The 22,491-nt window shown below is 45.0% G+C and overlaps 1 protein-coding gene across 3 annotated transcripts in view; it reads right to left on the bottom strand.

Annotated features, from left to right (window-relative positions):
* TTC7B (tetratricopeptide repeat domain 7B) overlaps positions 1-21,126 on the bottom strand; it is a 56,374-nt gene extending 35,248 nt beyond the window's left edge. For all 3 annotated transcript variants that reach the window (XM_040412117.1, XM_040412118.1, XM_040412119.1), the window contains exons 1-5: positions 20,907-21,126; positions 17,698-17,852; positions 11,064-11,232; positions 7,703-7,833; positions 6,311-6,432 (exon numbers count right to left, since the gene is read on the bottom strand). In XM_040412117.1, the coding sequence (XP_040268051.1) occupies positions 6,311-6,432; positions 7,703-7,833; positions 11,064-11,232; positions 17,698-17,852; positions 20,907-21,027 (698 nt within the window). In that variant the 5' untranslated portion in view covers positions 21,028-21,126. The remainder of the gene's footprint in view (positions 1-6,310; positions 6,433-7,702; positions 7,834-11,063; positions 11,233-17,697; positions 17,853-20,906) is intronic.
* Positions 21,127-22,491: the final 1,365 nt, after the last annotated feature.

Here is a 22,491-nt window from a genome sequence, read left to right as displayed (position 1 = left end):
GGAGCAGTATTATAGTAGTTATATTATTATACATAGGAGCAGTATTATAGTAGTTATATTCTTGTACATAGGAGCAGTATTATAGTAGTTATATTCTTGTACATAGGAGGCAGTATTATAGTAGTTATAGTCTTGTACATAGGAGCAGTATTATAGTAGTTATATTCTTGTACATAGGAGGCAGTATTATAGTAGTTATATTCTTGTACATAGGAGCAGTATTATAGTAGTTATATTCCTGTACATAGGAGCAGTATTATAGTAGTTATATTCTTGCACATAGGAGCAGTATTATAGTAGTTATATTCTTGTACATAGGAGCAGTATTATAGTAGTTATATTCTTGTACATAGGAGCAGTATTATAGTAGTTATATTCTTGTACATAGGAGGCAGTATTATAGTAGTTACATTCTTGTACATAGGAGGCTGTATTATAGTAGTTATATTCTTGTACATAGGAGGCTGTATTATAGTAGTTATATTCTTGTACATAGGAGGCTGTATTATAGTAGTTATATTCTTGTACATAGGAGGCTGTATTATAGTAGTTATATTCTTGTACATAGGAGCAGTATTATAGTAGTTATATTCTTGTACATAAGGAGCAGTATTATAGTAGTTATATTCTTGTACATAGGAGCAGTATTATAGTAGTTATATTCTTGTACATAGGAGCAGTATTATAGTAGTTATATTCTTGTACATAGGAGCAGTATTATAGTAGTTATATTCTTGCACATAGGAGCAGTATTATAGTAGTTATATTCTTGTACATAGGAGCAGTGTTATAGTAGTTATATTCTTGTACATAGGAGGCTGTATTATACTGCACTCAGGGGCATGAGAATATAAGATGTGTCCTGTCCTGTGGCATGATGGCAGGGGCGTGCAGAATGAAAGCTCAAGTTATTCAGTGAAGTCCATTTGACTCTTGATATCAGTAATGCTGGGAAGCGCAGTGACAGGAGGTCATCAGGATACTTGATGATGATTAACATAACGATAATGGTTTCCGACAAATCCAGATGATAACATCGAGTTTGCTGATGGCTTCTGGAAAAGGGAATCATTTATCTCGGCGTTTGCTGCAGCCTCTTCCAGCCCACCATTATTACGGGGTCAGTCCCTGCATTACACAATCTTGCAGCTGACAATGGCGCTGTGCTGTTAATGAGCAGGGCCTCTGCATGCCAACCAATCTCTCTGGACTTAATCACTGCGGCCCCCCCTATGCTTTCAGTAAAAAAAAAATTGCAGAAAAGATGTCACATTTTGCAGAAAACATATTTTATGATTTTCTATGATTTTGCTGCTTTTCCAATGATTGAAAAACAAATGCACTCGACCACCAACGGAGGAAGAGGACACAAGAATCTCACAGGAACATGAGCACTCATCATACAAGATACCGTACACGATTGTGGAGGGTTTCAACCTGAAATGTCAGTCCTTACTGTACTTCTGGCATTTCATTCATGAACCATGAGACTAAGCATGTCCAGCACTGCCTTTCCTGCGCAGGTTCTGCCGTTGTTCCCTGCAGATCCTCTCAATATCGGTCAGGTTGGGTGGGGACTGTCGGTGGACAGCCATTTTCAGGTCTCTCCAAAGATGTTCCATTGGGTTCATCTCAGGTCTCTGGCTGCGGCACTCAATTGTCCCTGTGTTCTCCTGGCTGTGCGCTTAGGGTCATTGTCTTGTTGGAAGGTGAACCTTCAGCCGAGTCTGAGGTGCAGAGCCCTGGATCAGGTTTTCATTAAATGGGTTATCCCATGATTAAAGGGGTTCTCCGGGCCTTTAATACCGATGTCCTATCCTCGGGATAGGTCATCAATATCAGATAGCAGGGGGGGTCAGACACCCAGCACCCCAGCTGTATGAAGGGAAGGTGCGCCCGTGCCGTCTCCCTTCTCTGTTCCTGCCCGCTGCTGCTATGTCTATGGTAAGCAGAAAGAGAGAAAGGAGACGGCACGCGCGCACCTTCCCTTCATACAGCTGATCGTCAGGGGTGCCAGGTGTCTGACATTCATGACCTATCCTAAGTATAGGTCATTAATATTAAAAGCCCGGAGAATCCCTTTAAATGTAAAAAAATTAAAATCAGACATCATATAGCACATGACAATCGCTATCTAACAAAGCTAGAACCAGCCCGGTACCTGACATGGATCCAGAGATCTCCCCATTCCTTGCTCTGCTAGATTTATATCAGGCTGGCAGCTCAAGGGGAGTGTCCTTTCTGCTGCAGCTCAGAGGGGAGTGTCCTTTCTGCTGCAGCTCATGGGGAGTGTCCTTTCTGCAGCTCTCCCCCTATCACAGCAGTTAAAAGGATGAAACTGAGCATGTGCAGCCATCTCAGTGAGCAGGACCAAGAAATAGGAAGAAGAATAAAGAGCAGGTGGCGCCATACAGATACATTTAATGAATTACTCAGTGGCTATACAAAATGTTTCATTACATAAGTAATCGGATCAGCATGCTGGTTTGAAAACTGTCGAATATTTATCGTGGGACAATCCCTTTAAGAATATCTCTGCGCTTTGCTCCATTCAGCTTTCCCTCAACTCTGACCAGTCTGCCAGTCCCCCATAGCATCATCCTGCCACCATGCTGCACTGTAGGGGTGGCAATTGGGCAGGTGATGAGCAGCACCTTGTATCCTCCAGACATGATGTTTAGAATTGAGGCCGAAATCTTGGTTTCATCAGACCAGAGAATCTTGTTTCTCACAGTCTGAGAGTCCTTTAGGTGCTTTTTTGCAAACTTAATGCAGCTTTCATGTGTCTTTTACTATAAAGGTAGAGGCTTCTTTCTGGCCATTGGTGAAGTGCTATAGTGATAGCTGACCTTTTGGAAGTTTCTCCCATCTGCACACAGGGTCTTTGGAGCTCAGCCAGAGTGACCATTGGCTTCTAAGTCACCTCTCTCACCAAGGCCATTCTCCCCCGATTACTTAGTTTGGAGGGGCGGCCAGCTCTAGGAAGAGTTCTGGTTGTTCCAAACCTTCTTCCATGTAAGAATTAAGGAGACCACTGTGCTCTTAAGAACCTTCAGCGCAGCAGAAACATTTTTGTCCCCTTCTTCAGATCTGTGCCTCCACACAATCCTGTCTCTGAGCTCTACAGGCAGGTCTTCCCTACTCGTGGCTTGGTTTTTGCTGTGATACGCATTGTCAGCTGTGCGATCTTCTATAGTCTTTCCCAATCCTTGTCCAATCACCTGAATTTACCACAGGTGACTCCAATCGAGGTGTAGAACCATCTCAGAGATGATCAAGAGAAATGGGCGGCCCCAGAGCTAAATGTCAACTGCCATAGCAAAGGGTCTGAATACTTATGTCCATGGGAAATTTTAGTTTTTCCCTTTCAATAAATTAGCAAACATCCCTAAAATACTGTTTTCACTTTATCATTATGGTTTGAGCGCAGAATGTTGGGAGCAACATAAAAATGTGAGAAAAAGTGAAAGGGTCTGAAGACTTTCTGAATGCACTGTTACCTGCTATGCAATAACACAGAGGTCAGGGGAGCAGTGTGGAGTCCGTCTGCTGTGCCACGCTGCTCTGTCAGCTCTGCTGGACCTTACATGATAAAGTGTCTGCATTTATAACAGAAGGGCAATTGAATCAGTGCACGCCGAGGTGTCTGATCTTCATTACACTGCAGAAAGACGAGAGAACTTGGAGAATCGTGGATCGCAGCAAGAAATCTTAGAAGTCGTCTATTTCTGATAGGTCTAGTAATGGAAGCGGTGAGATTTCTAGGCGGAAGGCTAGAGCGACATGGTGACATTGCATCTAATGATTGTCAATGGCTCATGTTGCGACTTTCCAAGCCTGTTGGCTATTTGGTTGCACACAATTCTGCTATCATAGACTGGAATGGTGGCCACGTGCAAATTGCTTGTGACTGATCTGTGATTTGGTTGGGTTTTTCTAAATCAGCAAGTTGAACAGATGCTCCATGGCTGCATGAACTGTCTGGGACTTGCTGTCCTACAACACCCCTCTGCATAGCCCTAGCCTAAAAGGTTAGAAACCAATACCATAGGATTTACCCGGGCCTCACCGGATCGAGTGCCTCCGCTACGTTTGTACAATCTACCCATCGGACACCGAATCCTGGGACGTCATGGTCAAGATGATGGACAACAGGGGCCCTCAGATCCTGAAAAAGGTTGCACGTGTGGTCGGTCTATAGTCACATAATTAGGAGTTTAGGACACAGCGCTGGCCTTCTCCATTTCATGTGGGTAGGACCCTGATGCTCTCAGGAACAGGTGAGGGCCACAACCATGGACTCCTTCACATCGCAAGAACAGACTCCTCAAGAAAGTGAACGGTGCCAATAAACCTTATCGCACGCGCCCATTTACTATATCACATGATATATACATTCAAAGCTGTACTCTACATTTACTATATGACTATGGTAAGGGGGCATTGTAATAAAAAATTGAGCAGAACGGACGAAAAGGACACTTTTCTGGTATCCACCATTTCCCCCCCTTCCTCCATTAGCGATGTCAGTCTTGTGCTTGCTCTGGGGTTGCCATGGACAGGAAGTCCACCCTGAAAAGAATCAGCCTGTTGATGCTGCCATGGAAACCCCAGACCAAGCATGATATTGACTGTAGGAGATCAGGATCACACACAGATCGGCAGGGAAGGAATATACACGTAGAAGGGAATCAAATTGCTCAATTTCAAAACTTGGAGTAAGATCTTGACCCGGACACGTCGTGTAGGGTGCATCACGCTGCCCTAGGACTATATTTTAGAACTAAATGGTTTCATAAAACATCATGCAAGCACTAAAAGAGGACGGTGACACATACTCCTAATATTAATGAATGCGAAAAAATTGCTACGCAAAACATTTGCTTCATTCTTTTACATTGAGCTTGATCTATATCCTGTCTTCTACTCCAGCCACATTCAAATCTGCGCTCTACTTTTTTTTTAGTTCCACCTGTAAAACATCACCTCTTATTGTTGACCCCTGCTGATTCAGTGTCTTTACAGCACAGGCTTTGCTGTGGAGCGCTGCTGGAGATGGAATAAAGCTGATGGATACCCTTGGGCTACATTCACATTTGGTAACCTGATAAAGCAGGATGTTGCAGCAGAGAAAAGCCTGCCAAAGTTTACCGGAGCCGGCATTGCCAGATACCGCCGTTCAACTATAATGGGATCCAGCCGCTTTTTCGGCATGAGTTCATGCAATGGCTTTTGTCCGGCCGAAATCTGGCACTCATGCGGGAAAACTGTCGGATCCCATTATGGTCCATGGGGACCAGCAACATCCGGCAACGCTGGATCCGGTAAACCCCGGCAGGCTGGTCTCTTCCAGAACAGCCTGCTAGTTCGGGTTACGGGAGATGTGAATGTAGCCTTAGCGGCTCCACAGTTTGCACTGCATTCTTGGAGATGTGGTGCTTTTCTGTACAGACTTTGGGAGACGGAGTAGAAGATGCTCAATGCAGACACTGAATCAGCAGGAGGTGACCGTAAAATGTGATTTGAAGGATTAATGGCAGATTATTTGTCTCCAAGGTTTGAAGTTGTAGAAAATGAACACAAATTGCTCTCCATTCATTTTCTTTAGTTTTTTTTTAGTTCCCCTGCGGATGAAAGTACAAAGCACGAGACGTTATCTAATCTGAATCCTACAAGTTAGAGGGAATCTGGGGTTAATAGGGTTAAAGGGGTTATCTGGGTAAAGATAATGATGACCTATGCTCAGGATAGGTCATCATTATCACATCGGTGGGGGGCCCGAGTCCCAGCGCCCCTGCCGATCAGCTGTCTCAGGGAGCCTAACGCCTTTCCAAGCACAGCACCATACATGGCTGCGCTTGGTATTGCAGCGCAGCCCCCTATGAATTGAATGGGGCTGAGCTGCAACTATGCCATGTGACCGATGTACAGAGAGGAGGAGGAGGAGGCCACGGAGCTTATGGAGTGCACGGACTCTTCTAACAGCTGATCAGTGGTTCCTGGGATTCCCGGGTAACCCCTTTAATGTGGTCACATGAACAGGTCTAAGGGGTCTCTAGAAGAGAGACAGGTAATACCGGAATACATACTGTTCATCTTCGTGAAAGTTTATCCTGCAGCAGAACATACAGATAAATCATCCAAAAAAAAAAAAAAAGACACAAAAAACAACAGAAATAAAAGTGACCAGTGGAAAAAAAAGAAATAAGGATGACCCCCCCGCCCCCCAAATGCTACATATAACAGACATCACATATAGACTATGGGTGCTGCCGCAGCCAATCCCTGGGCAGCCCGACACAAGACTCACCCGTTCTTGAAGTAGAGGACATGCGCACGCTGCAGCCCGGTCTCCAGGAAGAAGCTCATCTCCTGGTCCGGTGCTGCTGGGCCTGGCTTTGGACTCCGGTTTTGAATATTTGCAGTTTGCACCTGACATGAGAGAAATGGAAACAAACCAAAAACTGGTTAGAAGTAATTCTTATGGCTGATGTCTAAATAAAACAAGGACTATCTGGTCCCTGGATTCCTGTAATCCGCCATCCAGTGATCCAGCATGAACCCCTCTAGACCTAGAACTGCAGTCGCACAAGAAAATCTGCACATGTGCATGATCGTATGTAATCCGGGACCCAGAAATCCTGATAGTCTGGAATTCAAGAAATAGTCTCAATGCCGGCCGATGAATGGTGCCAACAATGACGGGCTCATAACCCGGCAGATTAGTGACCCTGGTGCCTGCGCCTTTAAGCACGAGTTCCCGCTGTTGCCTCTTTCTGGTCAAATCTAATTAAAACTTTCCATCCTCAGAAGACCAGAGTCTCATTTCCACCTCTCAAGTCTAATCAATAGTAAAGTATAACTCCCAATATCACTGGAGCGGGGCTCACATCATGTATTAATGATCTCATAAAGCCCCTGCATAGCTGCAGAGGAAGTGGGGGGGACAATACACAGGTGATATGCGGTTACTAGATATTCTGGTAATGGGAAACTAGAATGAATAAGCGTCTGTCGATTGACCCTGCGGCCCCTTTTCTCTATTTGCTGTGCAGGTCGATGCGGTCTACTGTTGTTATCTTCACCAGGAGCCCAACCCCCCTAAAACAAGCCACACGACCGCCTTATCTAACACTGCCCTAGTTTGGTGGTCTTCCAACCTGTGGCTGTTGCAAAACTCTACACCTGTCATGCCCTGACACGCATACTGGGAACTGTAGTTTTGCAACAGATGGAGAGCCACAGGATAGGGGATAACTAGCTGATTGCTGAGGGTCTGACTGCTGGAACCCACCCCGATCCAGAGAACAGGGGTCCCATGTTCCCATCCTGATGTATTCTACCATCTCTAGCAGTGCTGAGAAGAATGAATGGAGTGGCAGGGTGCTTCCGTCAGGATGGGAACACCGGATCTCCGTTCTCGGGATCGGTGGGGGTCCAAGCAGTCGGACCCCCAGCAATCAGTGGAAAACCGTAATACTTGGCACAAGGCCTCGACCACTGTACTGCAGCCAAAAGTTCTTCCAGTCGCTCCAATTAAACAAGTGCCCTCCCAATTCCCAATTAGAAATGTTATAGTCAGCTGAAGACCCCCGCAATCATAGAAGGTGGCGCCTATGAAGATGATCTCCTCAGGTTATTCTATACTGGTGGAAGGTGACCATCCTGACATATGTCTCCCCAGGGAGTGCAACCCGCTCACCCGCTCCACCTCCTGCAGGTACAGCAGGGCGATGTCTCCGGCCTTCTCGTAGCACGTGATGATCTCCTGGTCCCGGTCCACATGAAGGCTGTTGGTGGAGGAGGAACTTGGCAGCTTTTCCAGACATAGACCTAAAAATGAACAGAGCAAACAGGGTGAGAATCAAGGCCGACAGCATGCGGCTCTCGAGGCGCCCAGTAAAATGTGATGGGGTGAACAGCCTTCTGCAAATAAACAGACTTTGAGGTTTGTCTTTTAACCATTTTCAAGATCTCTGCTTGCTGTGAAACAGCGAGTCCATAGTTGCTTCCATCCAGAGGCTGAAAGCTGAATGTGCATCCTCAAATACAGACTGATACATTTTTACCTGCACTGATCCATTGTAACAAACTATCAGAAGACAGATTTGTGCCGCTGATACTTGAAACAAAACCTCATCCACATGTAGAGACAGTAATGAGTGAAAAAAAAAAACCTGCAACTGAAAAAGTCAGCAATGTGAATTTACCCTAAGGTCTACATGGGTTTTTCAGCTGCTAGATGCAAGAAGTAGTGTTTCTATTCACAAACAGCAAGTAGAGTTCTTTGAAAAAGGTTGGGGGTCGAGCACCTGTCCTCACACAGCTGTGGTTTGTTACAATGCATCGGTGTACACAATCCTTTGTGACTGTCAGATGGAAGCCTGGCCTCCTGACTCATTCATTATACCTGCGCTGATACACTGTAGCAAAACTATCAGGACAGGAAAGAGCCATGTGTGTACTCTAACAAAAGCTCAGCTGTGAGAAGTGTAAATGCAATGATGATATTCACTGACAGCCATCACAAAGTTAATTTACATAAAACCAGAAAAAACTCTGAGCGTCTGATCTTCTCCAGTCGCTGCCGAAGCTGCAAGCCAAGCAAAACGTCCGGGAGAATGGAGGAGCCCGTAGGGCGTGAAGTGAAGAATTAGGATTTTTACCGCAGCACCACTTGGCCGCAACATCAGAGAGGAAACTGGAGGCCGAATTACGAGAAAAATCATTCCAGCTCCGCTAAGACACGGGGATTAGTAGGGATCAGGCAGGAGAGTTGTGCTGTGTGCCAGGCACAAGGGAGCGGCGGTGTAGACACTGTGTACACAGCCGGGCAAGGCGCGAGGAAAGAAATCATTAGCTGTACGGTCCAGAACCTACTCCAGACATACCGCGTTCCAGGATTAACCTATTCACTGCCTCTTGCACTGCCTGCTTGTTGTCAGTGAATGTTTTATAAGGGTATATGTGTATGGGATAAGGGTGTTGCTTTATACTCAGCAGCAGACAGTTGCTGGGCTATGCTCAGTCCCAGTGCACACCGCAGCTTTGGCACTCCCCATCTCCTTTCAATGTTCCTTACTGTTCACAGGAACAGCAGCGTTGTCGCCGCGCTCTGCAGCTCGCGTGTGTTTGTTCTCAGGAGCTTAACCTTTGAGGCAGTGACTTGGCAGCACTAATGACATAACGGTATTAACTGGGCGGCTGCAGCAGAAACTGACACTGTCACTGAGGCCATCAGCTAAACGCAATCTCATCCATGGACTGGAGCATGGCTTAATCTGAGGAAACAGCGCCCCCTGCTGCCTGCAGAGATCAAGACGACTGCTGCACCATACAGAAGTTTAGAAAATAAACCATTACAAAAATAACAGATAATAAATTCTCAGTGATGTCACCCCTGATCTCTAGTGAATGGGTAGGCTGCAATCTCAGTGATGTCACCGCTGATCTCTAGTGAATGGATAGGCTGCATTCTCAGTGATGTCACCGATGCTATCTAGTGAATGGATAGGCTGCATTCTCAGTCATGTCACCGCTGATCTCTAGTGAATAGATAGACTGCATTCTCAGTGATGTCACCGCTGATGTCTAGTGAATGGGTAGGCTGCATTCTCAGTGATGTCACCGCTGATGTCTAGTGAATGGATAGGCTGCATTCTCAGTGATGTCACCGCTGATGTCTAGTGAATGGATAGGCTGCATTCTCAGTGATGTCACCGCTGATGTCTAGTGAATGGATAGGCTGCATTCTCAGTGATGTCACCTCTGATGTCTAGTGAATGGGTAGGCTGCATTCTCAGTGATGTCACTGCTGATCTCTAGTGAATGAACAGGCTGCATTCTCAGTGATGTCACCGCTGATCTCTAGTGAATGGATAGGCTGCATTCTCAGGGATGTCACCGCTGATCTCTAGTGAATGGATAGGCTGCATTCTCAGTGATGTCACTGCTGATCTCTAGTGAATGAACAGGCAGCATTCTCAGTGATGTCACTGCTGATCTCTAGTGAATAGATAGGCTGCATTCTCAGTGATGTCACCGCTGATCTCTAGTGAATGGATAGGCTGCATTCTCAGTGATGTCACTGCTGATCTCTAGTGAATGGATAGGCTGCATTCTCAGTGATGTCACTGCTGATCTCTAGTGAATGAACAGGCTGCATTCTCAGTGATGTCACCGCTGCTCTCTAGTGCAGTGTTTCCCAACCAGTGTGCCTCCAGCTGTTGCAAAACTACAACTCCCAACATGCCCGGACAGCCTTTGGCTGTGCGGGCATGCTGGGAGTTGTAGTTTTGCAACAGCTGGAGGCACACTGGTTGGGAAACACTGCTCTAGTGAATGAATAGGCTGCATTCTCAGTGATGTCACTGCTGATCTCTAGTGAATGAACAGGCTGCATTCTCAGTGATGTCACCGCTGATCTCTAGTGAATGGATAGGCTGCATTCTCAGTGATGTCACTGCTGATCTCTAGTGAATGGATAGGCTGCATTCTCAGTGATGTCACCGCTGCTCTCTAGTGAATGGACAGGCTGCATTCTCAGTGATGTCACCGCTGCTCTCTAGTGAATGAACAGGCTGCATTCTCAGTGATGTCACCGCTGCTCTCTAGTGAATGAACAGGCTGCATTCAGCATCCTGGAACTTGGGGTTCGAGTAGTAAGTGATGGGTTTCAGGAACGTCAATGCTCAGATGATTATTAAATCTCCTCTGACGATTATTCCCTGAGCCCCCTACTTACAATAAAACTAATGAATGACTGCCGAATACTGAGCTCATCTAACACAGCAGTCTTTTTATGGGGGGGTTAGTGGCGGTCAGGCTGCTCTTACTCATCATCTGAATATCAACTCTAAGCAGAGGTCTGTCAGAGGGGGGACAGATTTACTGGATTATAAAACTGTGTGCACTGACTATACAGCCATCTGGTCCTTGTTGTGTGGTGCGGGTCCATAACTACAGACTCAAATGAAAAGCTTCAGGATCAGACCCCCCATGACAGGACATTTGGTGGTTATGTTGAGAAATCTCCCTTTACAGAGGTGGCATCATCCTCATACCTTTGGTTGCAAAGGCTTCGGCGATCATGCGCAGCTTGTAAGGAGGGGACGCCACCAGCGGAATGTCATCCAGTCCCACCCGAGAGAACATGCCCAGAGCGTCCCTGTAATCGCCCTCCACATAGTCCAGCTTAGCCATTATCATGTTGGCTTCTTGCATCAAGTCCGACTACAAAGAAATATAAACAATGGGTTAAAGCAACAAGTCCATGTTCTGTGGACCAAAAAACTAAAAAGATCAGTTCACATTCAAAACTAATCTATACTACTGTATTATACTCCAGAGCTGCACTCACTGTGAACATACATTACTTATCCTGTACTGATCCTGAGTTACAGTTGCAAGAAAAAGTATGTGAACCCTTTGGAATGATATGGATTTCTGTACAAATTGGTCATAAAATGTGATCTGATCTTCATCTAAGTCACAACAATAGACAATCACAGTCGGCTTAAACTAATAACACACAAAGAATTAAATGTTACCATGTTTTTATTGAACACACCATGTAAACATTCACAGTGCAGGTGGAAAAAGTATGTGAACCCTTGGATTTAATAACTGGTTGAACCTCCTTTGGCAGCAATAACTTCAACCAAACGTTTCCTGTAGTTGCCGATCAGACGTGCACAACGGTCAGGAGTAATTCTTCACCATTCCTCTTTACAGAACTGTTTCAGTTCAGCAAAATTCTGGGGATGTCTGGTGTGAATCGCTTTCTTGAGGTCATGTCACAGCATCTCAATCGGGTTGAGGTCAGGACTCTGACTGGGCCACTCCAGAAGGCGGATTTTCTTCTGTTTAAGCCATTCTGTTGTTGATTTACTTCTATGATTTGGGTCGTTGTCCTGTTGCAACACCCATCTTCTGTTGAGCTTCAGCTGGTGGACAGATGGCCTTAAGTTCTCCAGCAAAATGTCTTAATAAACTTGGGAATTCATTTTTCCTTCGATGATAGCAATCGGTCCAGGCCCTGACGCAGCAAAGCAGCCCCAAACCATGATGCCCCCACCACCATACTTCACAGTTGGGATCAGGTTTTGAGGTTGGTGTGCTGTGCCTCTTTTTCTCCACACATAGTGTTGTGTGTTTCTTCCTAACAACTCAACTTTGGTTTCATCTGTCCACAGAATATTTTGCCAGTACTGCTGTGGAACATCCAGGTGCTCTTGTGCAAACTGTAAACGTGCAGCAATGTTTTTTTTGGACAGCAGTGGCTTCCTCTGTGGTATCCTCCCATGAAATCCATTCTTGTTTAGTGTTTTACGTATCGTAGATTCGCTAACAGGGATGTCAGCATATGCCAGAGACTTTTGTAAGTCTTTAGCTGACACTCTAGGATTCTTCTTCACCTCATTGAGCAGTCTGCGCTGTGCTCTTGCAGTCATCTTTACAGGACGGCCACTCCTAGGGAGAGTAGCAGCAGTGCTGAACTTTCTCCATTTATAGACAATTTGTCTTACCGTGGACTGATGAACAGCAAGGCTTTTGTAGATACTTTTATAAACCTTTCCAGCTTTATGCAAGTCAACAATTCTTAATCGTAGGTCTTCTGAGAGCTCTTTTGTGCGAGGCATCAGTCACTTCAGGCAATGCTTCTTGTGAAAAGCAAACCCAGAACTGGTGTTTATAGGGCAGGGCAGCTGTAACCAACACCTCCAATTTCATCTCATTGATTGGACTCCAGTTGGCTGACACCTCACTCCAATTAGCTCTTGGAGATGTCATTAGTCTAGGGGTTCACATACTTTTTCCACCTGCACTGTGAATGTTTACATGGTGTGTTCAATAAAAACATGGTAACATTTAATTCTCTGTGTGTTATTAGTTTAAGCAGACTGTGATTGTCTATTGTTGTGACTTAGATGAAGATCAGATCACATTTTATGACCAATTTGTGCAGAAATCCATATCATTCCAAAGGGTTCACATACTTTTTCTTGCAACTGTACATCCTGTATTATACTCCAGAGCTGCACTCACTATTCTGCTGGTGCAGTTACTGTATACATACATTACTTATCCTGAGTTACATCCTGTATTATACTCCAGAGCTGCACTCACTATTCTGCTGGTGGAGTCACTGTGTACATACATTACATTTCCTGTACTGATCCTGAGTTACATCCTGTATTATACTCCAGAGCTGCACTCCGTATTCTGCCAGTGGAGTCACTGTGCAGAGTACCTCATACCATTGATGTGAGGTAAATGTCAGCTACTAAGGTGTGTGAGGGCGGACGGACACCCTACAGTGGAGCAGCTCATTACCAAAATGACCCAGGGGCGACCAGACATGTATCTAACAAACAAGTTCAGAGAACCTACTGTGCATGAGGCTCCGGAGCAGCCGGCGGTCACTGCTCCTCTGCTAACGAAGCTGCATCAGCAGAAAAGGCTTCTATTTTTGAGGCAGTATCAGAATTGGACCTCCGCTGGTAAAGGGTTGTCTTCTCCAATGTGACATGTCACACGGCTAGAAATGTCTGACATTGGTTAGAAGACCATGACCAAGACTTCCAAGTACTACCCTGACCCCTGATTCTCCAGACTTGAACCCAATTGAGCATCTGTGGGACCACCTTGCAGGTTGTGTTTGCTCTATGGATCCCCCCCACCTCCCTCCAGCAGCTGTGGGATTCTCTGCAGTCAGCATGGCTTCGGATACCGGTGACAACCTACCGGGACCTTATGGAGTCACTCCGGACCCCTTAGCTGTTGTCCGTGCTGCACACGGCAGTTACTCCAGATATTAGCTGGTGCTCCGAATACTGGGACTCCAGTGTGTGTGTGTGTGTGTGTGTGTGTGTGTATGTGTATATATATATATATATATATATATATATATATATATATATATATATATAATGTCTATGGCTATATGGTTATCAAAGAAATTATGGCAGATGAGGGGGATCTATAGATCTATAGTAGTTAAAGGGACAGATCACACGGTCACAGGTCTTCACTGTGATTGGCTGGGCACAGACCGTCATCATTATGAATAAATCAGCAGCTCTGGGTGGGCTTAGTTCTCCCGGCGAGCGCACAGACGAGGAAGCTGATAGCCTCCCATCTGTCCCAAGTCATTATGGTATTAAACCGCTGGCCGGGGACCAAATCAGAGTCATTAAACTAATTGTCCTCTATAATTTTACTGCGCCTCGTGTTAACCTCTTCTCGACTAGAAAACAGCAAGTCTCACCGAGGTCACAGTGGCAGAGGAGGGAAAGGCTAAGGGTGCTCAACACCTGCAATACCGGCTCGCCTGCAGACCCTTCTAATGTAATGTGCACAGTGACTGCACCAGCAGAATAGTGAGTGCAGCTCTGGAGTATAATACAGGATGTAACTCAGGATCAGTACAGGATAAGTAATGTATGTACACAGTGACTCCACCAGCAGAATAGTGAGTACAGCTCTGGAGTATAATACAGGATGTAACTCAGGATCAGTACAGGATAAGTAATGTATGTACACAGTGACTGCACCAGCAGAATAGTGAGTGCAGCTCTGGAGTATAATACAGGATGTACAGGCTATATTACCCCACCAGTCATTTCAGTGGGAGTCCCAGAAGGGCATCTTACAGATACAGGACTCTGTTCATCCAGTCCTGCAATCAGTGAAGGTCCAGGCTGACTGATCACCACCAATGCCATGTTCTGCCACAGCAGTCTGTTAGAGACTGAGAAGCAAAGAGTTAAGTTGCAGCAGGATGTATAATACAATGCTCGGGTTTTGAAGCCTTTGTTTCGCATTGTTTTGCACTTTGTGAGATGACACAGATTCTGTCATTTGCTGAAGTCATTAGTAGCTGCCGACGTCCAATGGGAAGATCTTCCTGTCATTAGCAAAGCGAGCGCTTCCCTTCCAGACCACTTCTAATATCACTAATGGGGACATTAAAGAGTCCCTGCCCCATTTCCTGCAGCTTCTGTAAGTAAGCCCCCACATTGCCTGTCCACCTCATGACAAACAGTAAGGATCATGAAGAGTGAGAAAACATTATACTCCAGAACTGCACTCACTATTCTGCTAGTGGAGTCACTGGTACACTACGGGAGTATAATATAGGATGTAACTCAGGATCAGTACAGGATAAGTAATGTATGTACACAGTGACTGCACCAGCAGAATAGTGAGTGCAGCTCTGGAGTATAATACAGGATGTAACTCAGGATAAGTAATGTATGTACACAGTGACTGCACCAGCAGAATAGTGAGTGCAGCTCTGGAGTATAATACAGAATGTAACTTAGGATCAGTACAGGATAAGTAATGTATGTACACAATGACTGCACCAGCAGAATAGTGAGTGCAGCTCTGGAGTATAATACAGAATGTAACTCAGGATCAGTACAGGATAAGTAATGTATGTACACAGTGACTGCACCAGCAGAATAGTGAGTGCAGCTCTGGAGTATAATACAGAATGTAACTCAGGATCAGTACAGGATAAGTAATGTATGTACACAGTGACTGCACCAGCAGAATAGTGAGTGCAGCTCTGGAGTATAATACAGGATGTAACTCAGGATAAGTAATGTATGTACACAGTGACTGCACCAGCAGAATAGTGAGTGCAGCTCTGGAGTATAATACAGAATGTAACTTAGGATCAGTACAGGATAAGTAATGTATGTACACAATGACTGCACCAGCAGAATAGTGAGTGCAGCTCTGGAGTATAATACAGAATGTAACTCAGGATCAGTACAGGATAAGTAATGTATGTACACAGTGACTGCACCAGCAGAATAGTGAGTGCAGCTCTGGAGTATAATACAGGATGTAACTCAGGATAAGTAATGTATGTACACAGTGACTGCACCAGCAGAATAGTGAGTGCAGCTCTGGAGTATAATACAGAATGTAACTCAGGATCAGTACAGGATAAGTAATGTATGTACACAGTGACTGCACCAGCAGAATAGTGAGTGCAGCTCTGGAGTAAAATACAGAATGTAACTCAGGATCAGTACAGGATAAGTAATGTATGTACACAATGACTGCACCAGCAGAATAGTGAGTGCAGCTCTGGAGTATAATACAGGATGTAACTCAGGATCAGTTATAGTAATAAACTGTAATATGTTAATCAGAGATAAAATAAAATTGCCTTGAATTTTACTTTCAAGGATGTAAATGAAGGAGCCTGAGGCTTCTTGGCCAGTCATTAGAGCCGAGGAGGCCACTGATAGCTCCTTGTAGATGAGGTTTGTTGGTATTTTTCACGCTGAGCGATTATGGCTGGAAAAATTCAAAGTGTGTGCGATATGCAAAGAGGTATCTCCCAGGGAAAGAGAACCGTCTCGCTAGCGCCACCTTCTGGAAATGCTTCCTAGGAGTCAAAGACTTTCTTTTTAACAAGCCTTAGAACATGACAAGAGAAAAAAGCCGAAATATCCACCCATAGACAGCTGTTTTGGGGTGCACGCCCCTCATTGGTACGGAGCAGGATTCTAGCTGGCTGAGTACAAAGTGTGTGCGATTTGGTAGCCGGTGACCCATGGGGCGAGAATGACATTACACGCCCCATAAAAAAAAAAAGTCACAGGTTGATGGGCAGCAGAGAGATGAATCCTGGGGTCACTGACAGAAATTGGGGAAAGGGGCAAAATGTCCCAAAACCCACACAAGCGTCTGACATGAAGTAAAATCCTGTACAAGCCATACACACTACTGGGGTACATGGAATGCGTTTTGCACTCGCGTGAGAAAAAAAATCGCACGTGTTTGGTGTTGTGTAGATTGTATTATTTTCCCTTATAACATGGTTATAAGAGAAAATAATAGCATTCTGAATACAGAATGCATAGTACAATAGCGCTGGAGGGGTTAAAAAAATAAAATAAAAAATTTAACTCACCTTAGTCCACTTGATCGCGCTGCCCGGCTTCTCGTCTGTCTTCTTTGTTGAACAGGACCTGTGGTGAGCATTCATTACAGGAACAGGACCTGTGGTGACGTCACTCCGGTCATCACATGATCCATCACTATGGTAAAAGATCATGTGATGACCGGAGTGACGTCACCACAGGTCCTGTTCAACAAAGGAGACAGAAGAGATGCCGGGCCGCGATCAAGTGGACTAAGGTGAGTTAAATTATTATTATTTTTTTTTTAACCCCTCCAGCGCTATTTTACTATGCATTCTGTATTCAGAATGCTATTATTTTCCCTTATAACCATGTTATAAGGGGAAATAATAATGATCGGGTCTCCATCCCGATCGTCTCCTAGCAACCGTGCGTAAAAATCGCACCGCATCCGCACTTGCTTGCGGATGGTTCCGATTTTCACGCAACCCCATTCATTTCTAAGGGGCCTGCGTTATGTGAAAAACGCACAAAGAGGAGCATGCTGCGATTTTCACGCAACGCACAAGTGATGCGTGAAAATCACCGCTCATGTGAACAGCCCCATAGAAATGAATGGGTCGGTATTCAGTGCGGGTGCAATGCGTTCACCTCACGCATCGCACCCGCGCGGAATACTCGCCCGTGTGAAAGGGGCCTAAAGCATTCAGGAGTAAACAAGCACAGCCTGAGGCTTAGATGAGGCAGGAGATGGGTTTCAGACATATCACCTTACAGACACTGAACACTATAGTACCCCCATCCCCGATACCTTCAGGTTTCCTCTGTCCAAAGCCGCAGTCAGGTGCTTTCGGACGTCCGTCAGCTTTGGCCGCGGTGCTCGGGGGCTGGCGCCCTGCTTTAGGGGGTTATCCTTCAGGTACTGCTCAAGCTTAGCTTCTCCAAGGAGGAGCTCGGCCATGTCATCTGCAGGGAGAGCAGAGCGACTGATATACTGAGTGTATATGGCTGGATAATGTCCTGTATATATAGTACAGCGTCCTGTATCTATAGTACAGCGGTACAGCGTCCTGTATATATAGTACAGCGTCCTGTATATATAGTACAGCGGTATAGCGTCCTGTATATATAGTACAGCAGTACAGCGTCCTGTATATAAAGTACAGCGTCCTGTATATATAGTACAGCGGTATAGCGTCCTGTATATATAGTACAGCGGTATAGCGTCCTGTATATATAGTACAGCGGTATAGCGTCCCGTATCTATAGTACAGCGGTATAGCGTCCCGTATCTATAGTACAGCGGTATAGCGCCCCGTATCTATAGTACAGCGGTATAGCGCCCCGTATATATAGTACAGCGGTATAGTGCCCCGTATATATATATATATATATATATATGTGTGCACAGTGGTGGATATGAGGGGTGTATACAGTGGATATACTATGGTGTCCTGTATATAGGGGGGTGTATATAATACAGGTGCACAGTGATGGATATGAGGGGTGTATATAGTATATATACTATGGTGTCTTGTATATAGGGGGGTGTATATAATACAGGTGCACAGTGATGGATATGAGGGGTGTATATAGTATATATACTAGGGTGTCATGTATATAGGGGTGTATATAATACAGGTGCCCAGTGATGGATATGAGGGGTGTATACAGTATATATATACTATGGTGTCCGGTATATAAGATAGGTGCACAGTGATGGATATCAGGGGTGTGTACAGTGTATATATATATATATATATATATATATATATATACACACACACACTATGGTGTCCTGTATACAGGGGGTGTATATAATTCAGGTGCACAGTGATGGATATGAGGGGTGTATACAGTATATATACTATGGTGTCCTGTATACAGGGGGTGTATATAATACAGGTGCACAGTGATGGATATGTGGGGTGTGTACACTAGGGTGTCCTGTATATAGGGGGGTGTATATAATACAGGTGCACAGTGATGGATATGAGGGGTGTATATAGTATATATACTAGGGTGTCATGTATATAGGGGTGTATATAATACAGGTGCACAGTGATGGATATGAGGGGTGTATATAGTATATATACTAGGGTGTCATGTATATAGGGGTGTATATAATACAGGTGCACAGTGATAGATATGAGGGGTGTATACAGTATATATACTATGATGTCCTGTATATAATATAGGTGCACGGTGATGGATATCAGGGGTGTGTACAGTGGATATACTATGGTGTCCTGTATATAGGGGGTGTATATAATACAGGTGCACAGTGATGGATATGAGGGGTATATATACTATGGTGTCATGTATATAGGGGGTGTATATAATACAGGTGCACAGTGATGGATATGAGGGGTGTATACAGTATATATACTATGGTGTCCTGTATATAGGGGGTGTATATAATACAGGTGCACAGTGATGGATATGAGGGGTGTATACAGTATATATACTATGGTGTCCTGTATATAGGGGTGTATATAATACAGGTGCACAGTGATAGATATGAGGGGTGTATACAGTATATATACTATGATGTCCTGTATATAATATAGGTGCACAGTGATGGATATCAGGGGTGTGTACAGTGGATATACTATGGTGTCCTGTATATAGGGGGTGTATATAATACAGGTGCACAGTGATGGATATGAGGGGTATATATACTATGGTGTCATGTATATAGGGGGTGTATATAATACAGGTGCACAGTGATGGATATGAGGGGTGTATACAGTATATATACTATGGTGTCCTGTATATAGGGGGTGTATATAATACAGGTGCACAGTGATGGATATGAGGGGTATATATACTATGGTGTCATGTATATAGGGGGTGTATATAATACAGGTGCACAGTGATGGATATGAGGGGTGTATAGAGTATATATACTATGGTGTCCTGTATATAGGGGGTGTATATAATACAGGTGCACAGTGATGGATATGAGGGGTATATATACTATGGTGTCATGTATATAGGGGGTGTATATAATACAGGTGCACAGTGATGGATATGAGGGGTGTATACAGTATATATACTATGGTGTCCTGTATATAGGGGGTGTATATAATACAGGTGCACAGTGATGGATATGAGGGGTGTATACAGTATATATACTATGGTGTCCTGTATATAGGGGGTGTATATAATACAGGTGCACAGTGATGGATATGAGGGGTGTATACAGTATATATACTATGGTGTCCTGTATATAGGGGGTGTATATAATACAGGTGCACAGTGATGGATATGAGGGGTGTATACAGTATATATACTATGGTGTCCTGTATATAGGGGGTGTATATAATACAGGTGCACAGTGATGGATATGAGGGGTATATATACTATGGTGTCATGTATACAGGGGGTGTATATAATACAGGTGCACAGTGATGGATATGAGGGGTGTATACAGTATATATACTATGGTGTCCTGTATATAGAGGGTGTATATAATACAGGTGCACAGTGATGGATATGAGGGGTGTATACAGTATATATACTATGGTGTCCTGTATACAGGGGGTGTATATAATACAGGTGCACAGTGATGGATATGAGGGGTGTATACAGTATATATACTATGGTGTCCTGTATACAGGGGGTGTATATAATACAGGTGCACAGTGATGGATATGAGGGGTGTATACAGTATATATACTATGGTGTCCTGTATACAGGGGGTGTATATAATACAGGTGCACAGTGATGGATATGAGGGGTGTATACAGTATATATACTATGGTGTCCTGTATACAGGGGGTGTATATAATACAGGTGCACAGTGATGGATATGAGGGGTGTATACAGTATATATACTATGGTGTCCTGTATATAGGGGGTGTATATAATACAGGTGCACAGTGATGGATATGAGGGGGGCACATACTTATGCAGCCCCCACCGCTCCCGTCACAGACACTGACAGTTCCCCTCCTCCAGACCCGCTCCCCCGGGTAGGCCGCACTCGAATCCCCGGCCTTTCCTGGCGGCCCGTACCGTTAGAGATGAGCTTGGCGGAGAGCTGCTTGACGAGGTCGTGGATCCGGTCCCACTGGCACTCGGAGCGGCAGCGCTCGATCTCCACCTCCAGCCGGGATCCGGCCTTCTTAGCGGCCATGTCTGACAGCAGCGGCCAGGCCCGAACACAGGCCCCGGGAGAGAGCTGAGCCGCCGCCGGCCGGCTGGACCCTGACAGCAGTAACGCCACCTGCCGAGGGGATCGAAGAACTGGCAGCCAGCAATGACAAATCTGACAACGGGGTGACAGCACCACCAAGTGAGGAAATCTAGGAACTGCAAACAGCGGTGATGAGAACCTGACAACGCGAGAGGAACTGCGCCACCAGGCGGGCAAAGTGAGAAACTGCAGTAATTGATGACAAAACTTGACAGCAGGCGATGAGTTTACACAAAGTTTTTTCTTTGCTGAATTTTATTTATTTATTGTGGAATCTATAATTTCATGTGATTTTTCCTCTTATCCATTTTAATGGGAACATTATATCTGGATTTGGAGCAGAATCCGTACCAAGGAGACATTCACAGGGCGATACGCGTCACCGGAATTTTGGTGTGGACTTGTTTTCAATGGGAGTCAGCACCTTCCAGAACCAAATTGTGAGGGAAATCAATGCTATTAAAGGGGTTTTCCGGGTGATCAATCCTTAGGATAGGTAATCAATATCAGATTGGTGGGTGGCAGACTCTTGGCTCCCCCGTGATCAGCTATTTCAGACCATAGTGCACCGGCCTCCTCACAGCGCCATCCATTGGTTAGTGGCAGTGCCTGGTTTTGCAGCCCAGACCTATTCACTTCATGTGACCAATGAATGTGACGTCACTGGCCTAGGAGGAGTACCCAGGACTCACCGGAGTACCGCACTTCTTCAAAGTGCTCTTCAGAGATGCTGGCAGTTGGTTACCCATGGGACTGATACCAATGACCTATCCTGAGGACTGGTCATCAATTTTCTACTCCTGGAAACCCCATTAAATAATGAATAGAGCTACAGTGGAACACAGGGCTCAGTGTGAACTGACACCTAAAAGTTCAGCTCCTTCCTGAGCTCTAAATCCCCTCCTTTCCCATTGCACATCCAATTACGTAACATTTCTGTCTGCCTGTAGCCACCACTAGGGGGAGCCCTTTGCCTGCAGATTTATATAACTCCCATAGAACTCAGTAATAAACCTGCATGCTCCTATCCTATGGTCCTGTTAAGGGTAGTAGGGGGTTTGGAGCTTTGTATCAGGAAAACAGTTCAGACCCCTAATAAGATAGATTGCAAAATCAATCAGCCTTCCAATTTATGACCCTCAGCATCCTCCGTCTAATGGTGGGTGTGAAAGACCCTCACCTATCTCAACACAAGTGTCCATCCAAGAGTCATCATCTCTGGATCTCCATCCGTATAATCTTCTGACGTGATGTCTTCCTAGAGCAGGGTTAGGCAACCTCCGGCACTCCAGCGGTTGTGAAACTACAACTCCCAGCATGCATACTTGCTCTGGTCTTCATAGAACTCGAATAGAAATGTATAGAGCATGCTGGGAATTGTAGTTTCCCAACAGCTGGAGTGCC

This window comes from Bufo bufo, chromosome 11, assembly GCF_905171765.1.
Source record: "Bufo bufo chromosome 11, aBufBuf1.1, whole genome shotgun sequence".
Classification (NCBI taxonomy): Eukaryota; Metazoa; Chordata; class Amphibia; order Anura; family Bufonidae; genus Bufo; species Bufo bufo.
This window is presented reverse-complemented; position numbering and strand designations above follow the sequence as displayed.